This window comes from Saimiri boliviensis, chromosome 3 (genome assembly GCF_048565385.1).
Source record: "Saimiri boliviensis isolate mSaiBol1 chromosome 3, mSaiBol1.pri, whole genome shotgun sequence".
NCBI lineage: Eukaryota > Metazoa > Chordata > Mammalia > Primates > Cebidae > Saimiri > Saimiri boliviensis.
In genome coordinates, this window is record NC_133451.1 from 140021865 (window position 1) to 140037579 (window position 15715).

The 15715-nt window shown below is 35.6% G+C and overlaps 1 protein-coding gene across 1 annotated transcript in view; it reads left to right on the forward strand.

Annotated features, from left to right (window-relative positions):
- Window positions 1-3994: 3994 nt before the first annotated feature.
- Window positions 3995-15715, forward strand: part of IQCM (IQ motif containing M) — a 405329-nt gene continuing 393608 nt past the window's right edge. Inside the window, 3 exon segments of the mRNA XM_039479166.2 lie at window positions 3995-4031; window positions 11295-11377; window positions 13574-13838. Of these exon segments, the coding sequence (XP_039335100.1) occupies window positions 3995-4031; window positions 11295-11377; window positions 13574-13838 (385 nt within the window).

Below are 15715 nucleotides of genomic sequence, written 5' to 3' on the forward strand. Positions count from 1 at the left end.
CTAGTGTAGTTGGACCTCTGTATCCATGGATTCCGCATACATGGGTTCAACTAAACACGGACTGAGAATATTAAAAAAATGGACAATTGTGGCTGTACTGAATGTGCACAGACTTTTTTCATTTCATTATTTTCTAAACTGTGGTTTTAGAACTACTTGCATAGCATTCACATTACATTAGGCATTTAAAATAATCTAGAGATGATTTAAACTATATGGGAATGGGAGGGTATGCATAGGTTATATACAAATACTATGGCATTTTACACAAGAGACTTGAGCAGCTGCAGATTTTGGCATTCACAGGGGTCTTGGAATCAATCCTTCATATACAAAGAAATGACTGTATACCTTTACACATTTTAGATGCCTAATCTTGGCCCTGTTATATTGGTCCTCATTGGGACTTGTACCGTTTGGTTTTCTTTACCTGCTCTCCTTTCTCTTTTCTTATTCCTATTGTTTGGTGCTGGCAGAACTGCACACCAGAGAGGTTTGAGGTGGAGGGACAGTGGGGAGAAAGTTTGGGTAGTAAATGAAGACTTACTTCCGTTTGCCGTAATATCAACTGCTGAAATTGCCTTTCCTGGAGCATGGCTTGTTTCCTGGCATCCTGCTAAATACTATAAGGCATTTTTTTTTTTTTTTTTTTTTGCCAACAGAATACTGAACATAAAGGCATGATAAGATGTTTTTATTTTGTTTTGTTTTATTTTATTTGAGACAGGCGAACTCTGTTGCCCAGGCTGGAATGCAGTGGCACAGTCATGGCTTACTGCAGCCTTGACTTCCCAGGCTCAAGTGATCCTCTCACCTCAGCCTCCAGTAGAGTAGCTGGGACTACATGAATGCACCACTGCACCTGGATAACTTTTGTATTTCTTGTAGAGAAGGAGTTTCACCATGTTGCCCAGGCTTGTCGTGAACTCCTGGGCTCAATCAATTCTTCTGCCTCCAATTCCCAAAGTGCTGGGATTGTAGTACTGAGCCACTTCACCCAGCCTTTCAGCCTTATCAGTCTTCTACTTTAGGAAGGTCAAGCTAAGAAGATAAGGTAGGGAAAAAGTTTCCATTTCTGTTTGTCTTTCATCCGTGTAGGAATGGAATTAGAAATCCTTAGCATTCCTGTAGTCTAGTTTCAGAGAACCTTAAGTTGTATCTACTGTAAGAGAAAGGGTGAAAGGACTTTTTCACAAATGTGCTGAGGGAAACATAAGAAGATAGGTCATCTCTGTCCAGTATACTGTTGCCATAATGACTGATTCTACAAATAACAAATGCTTTTTGAGATCCTTCTAAATCCGAGGCCTTTTCAAGGCATAGGAGATTGCAGAGAGGAAAACAGAATATTTGCCTTTATGAAAGCTACCTTGTAGAATACTGGTTACGTCAGTGCCCTGTTCAAAAACTTTCAATAGTTTTTTGACACTTTCAGCAGCGTGTAGTCTAGCCCTCTGCTGAAATCAGACACATGACTTGTTGTCACCTGGACTTGTATTCTCACCTCCATGCCTTTGCTTATGCTATTTCTCTCACTTTTCTGCCTTCTCTGTTTTAAGTTAGCTAATCTGATCCACTCAGGACTGATATTCAGTACCATAGGGGTGTACTGGCCAGCATTCGGTTCTGATTAACCCTGTGCTCACCCTTCCAAGTGTAGGTACCTCAGTTCTTCTTGAACCCTCTTTTACATCACCTTCTCAGCTTTCAGTGATGTCGTCTTCATTTGAACTTATGGTGCTCACAGATTTATATCACTTACTTCAGAAATAAGTGATATAAGCTCACAGATTTCCTTATGACATCTGGCATACTTTTTTGCATGTTGTTTTCATCTTTATTTACAATTTGATTTATGTTTTTGGCTTTTTTTTTCTGAAATAAATGGCAAGTCCCATACACAACTCAGATATTAAATATGCTTTTATTAGTTGATGGATGCACTCAGCATCTCATAACTGTCTGCTGGAGACTTAAAGTGGAGAGGGGCCCCATTTGCTGATATTTTATGTCACTGTGTCCATCTGTAAGTAATTCCATCCTTCATGGGCTTTATCCACCTCCAGCTCCTGTCTCAGAGTCCTCCCTCATCACCTTGGGGTTGCAGGGGCATTACCATGCCAGCACCCCTTAGGATGCTTGGCTAGTTTTCTGCATTGAAAGGACAGTGGGACGTCTTGCTTGCCAGCCAATTTAATGCAGGCTGACACTCCTGGCACACTGAATTAAGGTGGAGGAGCCAACAGCCCCAGAGAAGAGTCCATTTCTATGGAGATTAAAACAAGAAAATGACAGAGCACAAAACACTTTTATTTCCTTCTTATACTTAAAAATAAAGAAGATAGTAATTAAATAAGGCCAGAAGATGAGTTCTGATTGTTAATTGCTGAGGGAGATGCAGTATTTTAATTTATCCCAGTTCATTTGCAGAACTAGGCAGACAAGGTACATATTCTGTGCTCTAGCCCATGAGATGATGCTGACAATTTGAGAATTAATCATTTTTGTATGTTCCAGATTTGCTATTTTAAAACTGTAACTGCAATAGTATTTTTTCCCTTTTGGGTAGAAGCTGAGGGGAAGTGTTGTAACATTTTATCTAAGAGCATGGGTCCTGACCTTCATAGGGCAGAACTGGCTTACAGATTTACTAAAGTAATTACCAAATTATTTAATAGATCTTGAATTCTGAACTCATAGTTTGTTAGTCGAATCTGGCAACTGAATAATTATACATAGAGTCTTAGAACAAGGGCCTCCATGGAGCTCTGTTAAAGCATTTAATATTCCCATTTCTAATAGTAAATCCACATGGGCATAGAGTAGCATGCACTGATTGAAACTGACTCCTTGGCTATAGAGGTAACATTTGATGCATTTTGGATAATGCTTTGGAAGTAATGATAATGTCAAATATAGAAGGGCTCAGCTCAATGAACTCACTCAACAGCCCTTTATTGAGCACCTCCAGAATGCAATGCACTGGCCTGGGAACCATGAAGGATGAAGCACAAGGCAGATTTCATTCCTCTAACTGAACATTTAAATATTCTGGGAAACTTTAAAAAATGAAGATGCCTACGTTACATTCTAGACATGTATTTAAAAACTCCTCAGGTGATTCTGATATTCATCCAGTGCTGAGAACTACTGGTATAAAGTATAGTTTTGTTTTCAAGGCATTTGGAGTCTAGCTGGGAATATAGGACTAATTGGGAATATAGATATATAGTATATATCTATCACTCTGTTTTCAGCCGCTTATACAGACAGCATATGATAAATTTTTAGGGAGAGGCATGGACAACATAACTACTGTATTTAAGAGAGGATCAGATCACAGGAACAGAGGCTGGGTAGTCATGGAAGAGGTGGGATTTGAACCTAGGCTCTTAGGGCAGGTAAGATATAAATAAATATATAGGAGACGTCAAGACATTCTGAGTGGAAGGCTGAGATAAATGAAGCTTGAAGGTAGGTGCGTATAATGTATGTGCCAAGTACTAATTGGATATTAGTTGAAAGTAGTAAGAAAGTAAGTAGTGGAAAGTAGTAGAAAATCAGACACCTGCATAGGGTCTTGAGCCCAAACATCTGGATTTGAGGTTTGCACATGCCACTACATAGCTTCATACCCTGACAAGTTATTTTACTTCTTTAAGCTCCAGTTTCCACATCTGCCAGATATTCATAATAATAGTTCCTACTCGGTTGTTTAGATCCAGTAAAGTAATATGTATACGAGCACTCCATTAACGGCAGAGCTCTACCCAATGCTGGCTATCGTTATTGTCTTTTGGAGGGGAAGGCATTGAGGGTTATAAAGCATAGAAATGACATATAAAAAGTTTTAATCTTTCATCCTATTTACTTATGAGTGAGCAAAATAAATGGCTAAAAATAAATATTTATCATCACTGAATTACTTAATGTAACTGTGTTTAAGGATTTGGAGCTCAGCCTTCAAAAAAGAAGATTATCCTAACTGCCCCTTATGACTAATGCAGAGGCTATGGCTGAAAAAGCAAAATGTGAGTATCTACGCTTACCTAACAACTTGATGTATAAGTCATTAACACTTCAACTGTTTTAACTAATTTTTTCTATTAATTTGTGACTCTCAGAGCATCACACTGTTGGCACATCTTGAAAGGACTTTTTCCGTTCCCTTTTTATGAATAACTAATTTTGAGAGATCTTTTTAACTTATTGTGCTATCCCATAGGGTATTCACTTTTCATATATGGGCTATTCAGTCCTTGAAATAGGATGGTGGAAACTAAGGAACTGGTGGCTGGTGGATAGTAAGGAACTGAATATTTAATTTAAGTTTAATGAATTTTAATGTAAAATTAAAAACTGATAATTCAGTTACTGGAAAACTTGTTCTTTTTTTTTTCAGGAGACTATTTTATAAAATTTAAATACAGGTTAAGTAGTTCTGATAAAAATTTAGCATCTGAGTTCAGATGTATATAAATACAAGCAAATTACATACAGTTTTGAAGATGGAACAAAAAAGAATGTAAAATATCTAATTCATTTTTAATTTGATTAATGTTTAAATGCTAATGTTTGAGTGCATTTTATTTAAATAAAATAGTCTATAAAAATTAATTATTGTGTTATATAAATGAATTTCACCTTTTTAGTATGTCTATTGAAAGCATTTAAATTACATATAAATTACATATTCAGTTTACATTGTATTTTTTTCAGGTTTATTGAGGTACAGTTTATGAATAAAAATTGAATATATATGAAGGTGTACAACATGTGTGTTAACATACGTACACAATGTAAAATTATTTCCACTATCAAGCTAATTACATTTATTACTTCACATACTTAGCATTTTTTTCTGGTGTGATGAGACTACTTAAGATCTTTCTCTTAGCAAATTTCAGGTATACCATACATTATTAATTACACATTGTATTTCTTTTAGAGTTGAAATAGACTTGGCAACATGACAAGCAATCCTAACATATAGTACTGCACATAGAGCTGAGGTTATTACTGTTCTGCTACTTCCTCTTGGCTCCTGTTACCCCTGATGGTCTATGATACAGGCCAGCTGGCATCTGCCCAGGTCTGCCAATAGAGCTCTGTGATGATCACATTAACTCTTTTTATTTCAATAACACAGAACATTTTTAAAGATGAGAAGGTCAGAGAGGGTGGAAGATTCAGGAAGTAGAGGAGGAATATTCTCTAGTTCCATTTGCCTTAGGTCATGCCCACATGACCTTGATGCTATGAGCTTGCCATTTCCCTCCATCTCCATAGCAACCAGGCCGCAGTCTGAGAAATATTAACATAGAATATTTTTGGGCAGTACCCTGTAAAATCTGTCTGAGGTATATATGAAAATTAATAGCATTTCTTGGTGCAAGGAAGGCAAGATACTTTGTTAAAGAAGAACAAGGAATAAGGGCGGGGGAAAGTGAGTCAGTAAGAGACACTTCAACAGAGTGCCTTTAATTTAGAACTGAAGAGTTGAGTCTTAATACAGAATGTATTATGGGAAAAAGTGTTGAATATGTGTTTTAGGAGTTGATAACCAGATACCACTTGAAATTTGGGTTTTATTTGGTTCTTATAACTCTTTTTTAGGAAGAAATTAGAAATAATTTATGTTTTCTTCACTTAAATGAAATTAATAGAAAGTATTGAATTTGAAGTTTTTGTTCGAAGAGCTTCTGTTCAGTTTCCATGTTCCATAACTCTAAAGAGTTCGAAGAGCTTCTGTTCAGTTTCCATGTTCCATAACTCTAAACCCTAGAACTGATGGCCTTAATTCCAGCTCCTCTCCTCTCTAGCTTCTCCTCTCTCCATCTTCTCCCACTTCTCAGCACTCCAACCCTTCTTTCCATCTGAACTTGTTTACAAGCAGGTTCTTTCCACAGATGCAGTGTTATTCAGACCTTTATTTGTTTTTTGCTCAGTTGGTGTGTATTTACTTTTTAGCAAAGAAATTCTGCAAAATAAAACTTAGGAAGAGCTCAGATATGTGAAACAGATAAGATCTGGGCTCTGACTGAAAGAAGGAAGCACCCCCACAGCACATGAAGTTAATGAAGCACTTTAAATTTAGAACCACTGCCTAAGCCTGGTTTCCATTCACATGCATTTCTCTTGGGATATTTCTGCTTTCAATATTTTTTCAGTAATACAGTGTGAAGCTTTATCTTTTTTAAAGGGATATTCATTAGTGAGCTAGTGGTAGGGGGTGTTGGTGGTTGTTGGCTTCTATCACAGTGTCCATCTTAACTGACTGTCATGGCATTTATTTACACATTTTTTTCTTGCACTAGACCCTTAAGCACTTGGAAAGCAGAAATAGTTAGTCTTATTTATTTTAGCACATTTAGCATCAAAACAGCATCTAGCACTTAGTAGATATGTAATAAATATGTGCTCAACTGAGTCCTATTTTGTCTGAGGTGGGGCTTTTGTTACACCTGTCAGGCATTTACCCTGATTCTGTACATAGAGTTGGCCTTAGCCATGTGGCCATACATCTTTGCTTAAGATTATTTTTTAAATAAATACTTGTGAAGCCTCTCTGAAGAATGTAGCCTATTAATGGGAAGGATGGAAACCCTCTGAGTATGGCCAGTTATTTTTATTATGATTATGAAAAACAAATGTTTTTAAACCCCTGGGTCTTTTTGGATACAGAAAAGACTTACTCAATGATTCTAATTAAGAGATGGCTCATTTTTTTGGTCATAGTTTCCATAACTAGATTTTCTTTTTGTATCTTCACTTCAGAGGTTCACTGGAGCAACTATGTAGAACCTCTAAAGTAGTAGATAAACCTGATTTTATGAACCATCATTACTATCATGTTAGGCTGATGATATATGGAAAATGAGAGGTTTTTAAAAAGATAAAATAAATGTATGGAAATGTTTTAGGCTAGTGAAATATTTGGGATTAGAGGTACTCATATTTTTTTCCTATGGAAATGTTAGTATTTGCACTCTTGTCTTAGATGAGTTTAATATGACCGCTTCAACCTTTTCATGAACTTTATTGCAAAACATTTATTATTGCTTATAATGACTTACTATTGCTTTGGGGGGCTTTAATAACATCAAGAATAATATGTATGAAAATATTTTATTAACTGCAAACATGTTAATTAATTAGTTTTGGATAAAAGGAATTTTGTTAATACAATTTATCCAATCTGCATTAGAAAGTTATCTTTGTGATTTTGAAGAAATGAGGGTTGACTAAAAATATAATTATATAAACACTGTTGGAGAAACACTGTTACTATCAGCCCAATGATAGTAATACAATAATACCAAAAATAATAAAATTTCTCACATTTATTGAAAACTTATTTTGTGTCAGGTGCTGTGCTGTTTTGTAACAATGTTTAAGTTAAACTTCAGACAACTCTCTTTGGCATATATTATTATTATCCTCATTTTATAAATAAGAAAAATAAGGCTTAAGACAATAAGGTTCATGAGCAAATTGGAATGCAAACACAAAATAGAGTGACTCAAGAATATGAGCTCTTAAAAATCATTCTATATACTCTCAATATGTACAAATTAAACTGTAAGTGTAGTTTTCATAATACAGAAGGAACATACCTTAGCAACTTTCTCAAAATAATATATGAAGTGTACTTGAATGTGTAAAAGATGCAAACCTGTATTCTTGCCTCATTATGAACAAAGAAAGAGAAACCTCTAATATTATTGACTGGATGGAGATTTAATATAAATGTTGTTTAATTTCTTGTAATTTTTAGACTCATTTGTTGAATACATACATGTCCTTGGAAATTATAAAAATAAATGATTCTAGCATTGCCTTTCTAAGGCACTGAAGTATGAGTATCTTGTGCTAGCTTGTAAATTTAACTCTTTTGTTCAAGGCTACTTTTTAGTAATGGTAGAAAACCAGAACAGGTACCTCAGTGTCTCAAATGACAACAAGGGCTCAGTACTGCCAGCTGGAAGTCAATGTCCATATGCCTTCATTGGAGCCATTTCAGGATCTATGTGAAATTGCTGCTATCTGGACATGGCTGACTTTCTCTGCTCCTTTATGAACAGTCTCAGGTCTTGTTCTTCTCAATAATCTGGTGGCCTGACCGTATGGGTATGTTGTGACAGTACCTTGACATGTCAAGATCTGCTTTCTGGCCCCAACAAGGCCATTAGGGCTGCCAGAGCGCATATAGTTTCTCCATGGTCCACAGGTGATGAGTGGCACTTGTGGACAGGGGAAATCAGAGACTCATCAAGGAAGAACCCAGCAAGAAAGAAAATGCTACCTTGGGAATTTAACTCCTCTGTCAAAAGCTAATTTCTAGTTACAAAGGGGGAAATCGAAACAGCTGCATCAGCACATTACATGACAACAAGAGGCGGGAGTGCTGGCTTAAAATCCATATACCAGGGAAACATGCATATCTCACTAGGGTGACCATACAAGTTTCAGAGGAATTTCTAGTACTCACAGGCAGTACATGGCATCAGGAAAAGCAGCAGATATGTAGAAAAGGGCAGCAAGGAACTTAGGAGCACAGTGCCTACACAGCCTTAACACTGCTGTGTGACTTCAGCAGGCTGTCAGGTCTCTGCATCTCAGAACTTTGCCTGTAAATGAAGACTGGATCATCTCTAAGGTCTTGTCTGAAATGAAGACATGATGGTTTCCACAAAGCTACATTTTCAACAACAACAGAAAACCAGTGAATTAATATATTAATAAATTATATTGTTTATCATGTGCATGACACATGACAATGTTGTAATCATAAGTGATTGTAATTAAAGTGTTTGTAAGAGATATTTGAATAGTCTGAAGAAAGGAAGAAAAGAGGAAAGTATTGTTATGAGAGAAGGAAATGAAGGACAAGTTGTTAAGTCACACCTTGGAATAGCTCTCTGCCATTCCACCATGAAGTAAATGCTCTGGCTGGAGGCCTCCTCAAAGCAAAATTAGATTTTAGTTAAAATTTGATGAAACAGTTTTAATTCCAGAACTCTTGCCCTTTCCATGTGAGGAGAGTGCTTCTTATAACTTTGAACTGGGAAATTAATATGAACCAGGCTTCATTCCTTAGGACCTTGTTACCTCAAGGTAACAGCTACCTGTGGCCTGTGAGTCTACCTGATGAAAAGCAAGGAGATATTTTGTGCAGTAATAAAGAGACAATTTTACCTTCAACAATTTATTATGAAATTTTCAAACATATAGCAAACTTGAAAGAATTTTAAATCAATGCCCATAAGCTTACTACCCAGTTCTTATCATTAATATTTTACTATACTTGATTTGTCACATATCCATCCTTCATTCGACATGCATATCATTAGTTAGAATTCATTATTTGTTTATAGTTTTTCTTCTTTTGATGTAAAATATGCATACAAGGAAATGGAGAAATCTTAGATGTACATTCATTGAGTACACTCAGTGATAATATATGCCTTTGTAATCCAAATTCCTATCAAGATAAAGAACATTCCCATCTCTCCAGAAATTTTCTTCATGGCTCTTCTCAGTTAATCCATCATACCTCCCAGAAGAATAACTGTTCTGTTTGTTTTTTCTACCGTAGAGTAGTTTTATCTGTTCTAGAACTTCATATAGGGAACCATATAGTATGTGCTTTTTTGTATAAGTCTGCTTTAACTTGGCCTGTTTTTGAAATTTATCCATAGTGTTGTACATGTCAGAGGTACCTCTTTTTTATTGCTAAGTAGTCTTTTATTGTACACATATACCACTGTTTATCAACTCCCCTAATGTTACGTATCTGGGCTCTTTTCAATTTAGAATTATTATGAGTAAAGCTACTAAAAACATTCTTGTAAAAGTCTTTTGTAAACATACATTTTCATACTCTCTGGTAAATACCTAGGAGTGGAACTGCTGGGTTGCAGGATGGGTGTATATTTAGCTTTATAAGAGATTGTCATACCTTTTCCAAACTGATTATGCTATTTTCGTTTCCACCAGCAATAATTGAGGGTTCCAGTAGCTCTACAGCTGCATCAACATTTGATGTTATCAGTCTTTTAATTTTAGCTGTTTTGGTGAGCGTAGTGCTATCTCATTATAGTTTTGAGTTACATGAAGATTGAGTTTTTAATTGCTTAAAATATGGGTGGGTGAAGAGGAGAGAAAACCTTCATAGTAAGAGTATTAAAGGAGGTAGAGTTATAAAAACAGAAAGCCTACTGGCCAGACTTTGAAGAGGTAATATATTTAAATTTTACTGAGTTTGGGTTAAGAGGAGGAAGCCAAGAAACATAAGTGTCAGGATCAGCTAATATCATTCAATTTTTAGTATTGTTCCGGTAAAACAAGCACAGGATCAGCTAATAGTAAATAAAATATATAAAAAGGAAAACTTAGACAAGGCTAAATGAGAATGATGTAGTCTACATGCTATAGAATTGTACGCATTGTCCTGTTTAAAAGAAATTAAGAAACTTAGGCTGGGTGCTGTTGTTGACACCTGTAATTGCAGCATTTTTGGAGGACAAGGCATGTGGATTGCTTGAGCCCAGAAGTTCGAGACCAGCCTGGGCAACATGGTGAGACCCCATCTCTACAAAAAGTAGAAAAATTAGCTGAATGTGATGGTACATGCCTGTAGTCCCAGCTACTTGGAAGGCTAAGGTGGAAGGATTGCTTGAACTTGGAAAGCAGAGGTTGCAGTGAGCCATAATTGTGTCACTATACTCCAGACTAGGCAACAGAGGGAGACCCTGTCTCACCAAAAAAGAAAAAAAAAATTAAGAAACTTAGAAAATAGAAATAAAAATTATAATATCATCCATCCATCATCCATCCATAGGCATGTATTTTAAATTTAATTGCTACTTGTTTAATAAATTTATTGAGGCATTTTATTTTATACTTATGATTTTATCAACAAGTTGGAAGGTAAATACTCTTGAGGAAGTTTACATCTTCATGCATTAGTCATTAAATATGGAAAACACAGATAGACTTGTTAGTAACTTCTGTGCCCAAAACATGTTGTTATATCTTCTATATAGTAACATTTAAAGGACTTTCAGAATGGAAGGGTATTTCTATTTTGTTTATTTTCTTTGCTTTATCTGGGCTGAACTAACTTAAGATAATCTATCTTATCACCTGACCATTACAAGCTTATATTTATTCTTAAAAAGCAAAAATTACATTAACAGATCATTATATTCTTTTGCTTCCTCTTATAATGTCCACTTAAAAAATTCACTTTCACATTACCTGTTTAAAAAATGTTTCTGTTTCTTTATTAGGTCCTACATTAGAGATCACCAAGCAAGACTTTTTTCAAGAAGCAAAAACTCTCATTGCCCAGCATTATGAGAAAATAAATGAGGTTAATACTTTGCATTTATCTAATTTACATTTTTAAGTTTTTGCATACTACAATGATTATTCCAAAGGATTGCATAAACCCTAATTTGTGATTGAAGAAACAGAAAAGAGAGGCTGGGTGCAGTGGCTCACATCCGTAATCCCAGCACTTTGAGAGGCCGAGGTGGGTGGATCACGAGGTCAGGAGTTCCAGACCAGCTTGACCAACATGGTGAAACCCCGTCTCTACTAAAAATACAAAAAATTAGCCAGGTATGGTGGTGGATGCCCGTAGTCCCAGCTACTCTGGAGGCTGGGGCAGAAAATTGCTTGAATCCAAGAGACAGAGGTTGCAGATCATGCCACAGCATTTCAGTCTGGGTGACAGAGTGAGACTCCATCTCAAAAACAAAACAAGCAAACAAAAAGAAATAGAAAAGATAATAGAATTGAGAAAAACGAAATCCTCACTAGCTATAAAATAGATTTTATATGATGTTTTAAAATAAGACTTTTTAGTTACACAAATTTTAATTATACAAATGTGTTTGATTTGTACATTTAATACAGTTTAAAATTTTTGAAGAATTTTAAATAATTGGAATTTTCATCTCAAGTAAATATTCCTTTAAATACTGTTTAGACAAAGCTAAACTAAAAAATATATTGGGAGATGAATCTTTTTTATACCCTTAGCATGAGCACGCTTACCTGTATCTTCCATTATCTTGCATATATCTTTTTGCATTAGAATTGTCTATTTGCTGGTCTGATAGCTCATTGAGGGCATAGACTGGTTTTTGAATGTTGTATCTCTAGCAGTAATGATTGTACTCATTATTAATATAATAAATAAATATATGGCTCAATAAATATTTGCTGAATAGCATGTGTTTGCAAAGTGGGAAGAAGGAGTGGAAGGGAAAGGGATAGCAAAGAGATGGAGGAGGGTGAGCACAGGGTGACATTTTGGAGGAGAGCATCTATAGAGGAGGCAGCAAATTTGGGGAAGGGGCAACTATTGTGACAGATGGGCCTTTGGGAAGACAGGTGAGGGGAAGTTACCTTCGGATGGTTTACTGTGTGTCAAATGATCTTAGTCCTCTTTTGAATACTTAAAAAAATCTTTAAACAAAATTTTAAATAAGATTTTAAATACTTTTCAACATTTCTTGTAGGGAGGAGGATTCTAATTTTTACTTACGTTTCTTTTGAATGGTCCTCTGTACCAAGAATGGCATATATAGTTTTAAACTTGTAATCAGCATTATTCACATTGCTTAGCTAATATTTTCTCTAACAAATTTAAAATGATTTTCCATTATATTGATTTCACTGGTGGGAACATGGGATGAATGTTTCACAGTCTTCATCGTTAGACCGATATGCCTTAGAAACTTGACCTGTTTTAAAATTTTTATCTATTAATAATAGCCCAGTGTTCCATCTTAGGTTCCTGGCAAAAAGTAATATTAGAACACTAAAACTTCCTTATTGACATTTTGAATCAGCAACAATTTGAATTTTTCTAAACCTTTTCTTGGGTATGTGTGTTGTTGGGGGCATAGGGAAGAACTATAGTTCTATCTGTGTGTAGAATAATTATGCTGTTTGGATAATTACCTGTCAGAGATCCAGAGCTGTATTATTCCCCTATTGTCCAAGGTGGTCAAAATTAGGAGACAGTTATGATTAAAACGATATGAAATATATGTTGTATTACCAGTATGCTGTTTTTGAGAGCTTATCTCCGTGTATGTTCACTTATTTCTGGTTCAGCAAAGAAAGAGGTTTGAGGGGTGTTAGCATTTTATGGCTATCTAAAAGTTCTTCAAAGATGGTTGAAAATAATTTAATTCCTATATTAAATTGTCTATTTGAAAAACTTCTATTTTACAATGGACTTTGAAATCTGTATTAAAAAATATTACTTTGAGGAGAAAGTTGCTATTTTAAAATTTACATTTCTTTCAAAGTAGAATAGAATCCTTATGGTTGTGAAGGACTTTTGGAGAATGACATAGAAAAACATCTGATTTAGTTGGTTACTGTCATTTGTAATTTACACTAGAGTAGATGTATTATACAGTAAGGTACTTTGTAAAATGTTTCTAGTAGAGATGCAATTTTGTGAACTTATTAATAAAATGTATTATATAACATTATTAAATAATGCGTACTAAAGTTTTGCCAACATCTATTTTTGTTTTATTCATAGAATAAAGTTCAAGGTACTTCTGTAAATGTTTTTAGAAAGAAACACCAAAAACTGAAATCTGGCAAATACATACCTTTGGCGATTGACCAAAAGGAAACGCATGATGTGCTGCAAGAACATCGGGCAGTGCTCAGGAGGATTTGCTTTCCCAAGGAGCTTTCCAAAAGTGGACATCTTCAGGAACCCCTACCACCAATCTCCTTCAAGGAACCACACATTTTTAATAGAAGAGAAAAATGCAGGCCCATAGATCTAATTACAAAAGGTAAGTTTTCGGTGGAGTGAAGAAATTCAGCAAACCCATGGCAAAACTGTTTGCTTCTGTGTGCCTGTAATGGAATTTTCTTGTTCAAACAATTCCCTGAATTTTAAATCTTGGACCACCAGGAATTGAGAAGAATGCATTCTAAGGGGAAAGAGAAATTTAGGGGAACAAAAAACTGGTTAGCCATGTCTTCCAGAAGTGATCTTCTTCCTGGTTAAAATCCTCAGAGACTGTTTATTTTACAGATGCTAAAGCAGCTGTGGATGATAGCCCTGAATTCTGTTTTTGAGCAGGATTGATAGGATAGGCAACTTACTCATGAGTGTGTTTCCTCAAAACCCTAAAAAGATTTTTAGAAGCTATAGAGTTTTCCCATAAAAGAAATTGTAAAGGTTTATCCTCTATCAGGAACATGGTAAGGTATAAACTAGAGATTGATTTAAGCAAAGTGATAGTGTTTTCCTGAAACTAATGGCTTGAATACCTGACCATTTCTAGTATAGATTCCACAGCCTTATCTTATTTTTTTTCCTTTTCTGTTATTTCTAAATATGTTTATTCATTCATGCACTCATTTGTAGTTTTCCTAATCAACAAAGATTGACTGCTCTGTGGCAGGCACTAAGTTAGGAGCTGGAGAAACAGAGATTAAAAGGCTCAGAGAGTAATGGTGAGGATAAACACAGGGTAATTTCTTGCTATACAGTTTAACAGTTGTTGTAATAGAGGTCAGTGTGAAGCATTATGGAAACTCTGAGGGCTAGACTGCAAATTTATCAGAAAAAATATCTTTAGAACTGGGTTTTCAGGAGAAGCAGGATGGAAACAGGAGAGGCCATTTTGAGCTGCAGGAACAAAATGTATTAAAACTCTGAAGGATGTAAGAACACAATATATTTTAGGAAAGGAGGGATGTAGTAGGAAATAAAGTTTGGAAGATGGTAGGGCTAGAGTTTGAAGGGAATGTAATAGCCTAGCATATGAACTTATGTTTAATGGAAAGATAATGGTGATTTTAAATCTATAGGTGGGGGAAGAGATGAGGTATGAGCAGATCTTTCTGTTAGAAAAATAAAATTGGCAGCAGAGACTGTAGAGAGTGATGACAGAGAGCTAAATGAGGAGGCTGTTCAGGCTGTTCTGTGAGAGGTGACAGGGCCTGAATTAGGACAGTAGGGAAGCATAAAGTGTGGAGAAGGGCTGTTTCATCAGCATTTCTCAAAGCATGTGCCTCAGAATGTTAGTCCTGAGTGATGCGATGACCCTAACAAAGGATTCTTTGGTTAGATACGTTTAAAAAATGCCAATTATATTCGTTATTGGAGATTCATACTGATTATTAATATATTGACATGTCTGGGAAATACTGTAGAAAAGAATTCTGTTTACTGTTTTTAACCTTGCCACCCCAGTTCATTTGGGCAAAGAACCCTTATTTTTTTCACATTGTACCAATGAATGTCCTTGAGACTAGTGGTCTTTTTAATACATTTTGGTACATACAGAATTAGTGGATTATTTTAGGATGAGTAAACTGGCTTTTGAAAAATCAACTGATTGTGTAATGAAAATGAAGATGATAAGGATATTGACATTTCTAGACTGGCAAACTGGACAAAAGTCCTTAGGTTGATATAGAAATTTAGAGAGTGTCTTCGTCTGTTCTTGCTGCTGTAACAAAATGCGTGAATAATTCATAAACATACAAAATTTATAGTTCATAGTTATGGAGGCTGGAAAATCCTAGATCAAGGTACTAACTAGCAAGTTCAGTGTTTTGTAAGGGGTCCAGTCTCTGCTCCCAAGATGGTACCTTGAATGCTGTGTCCTCTGGAGAGGACAAAAGCTGTGTTCTCACATGTTGGAAGGGATGGAAG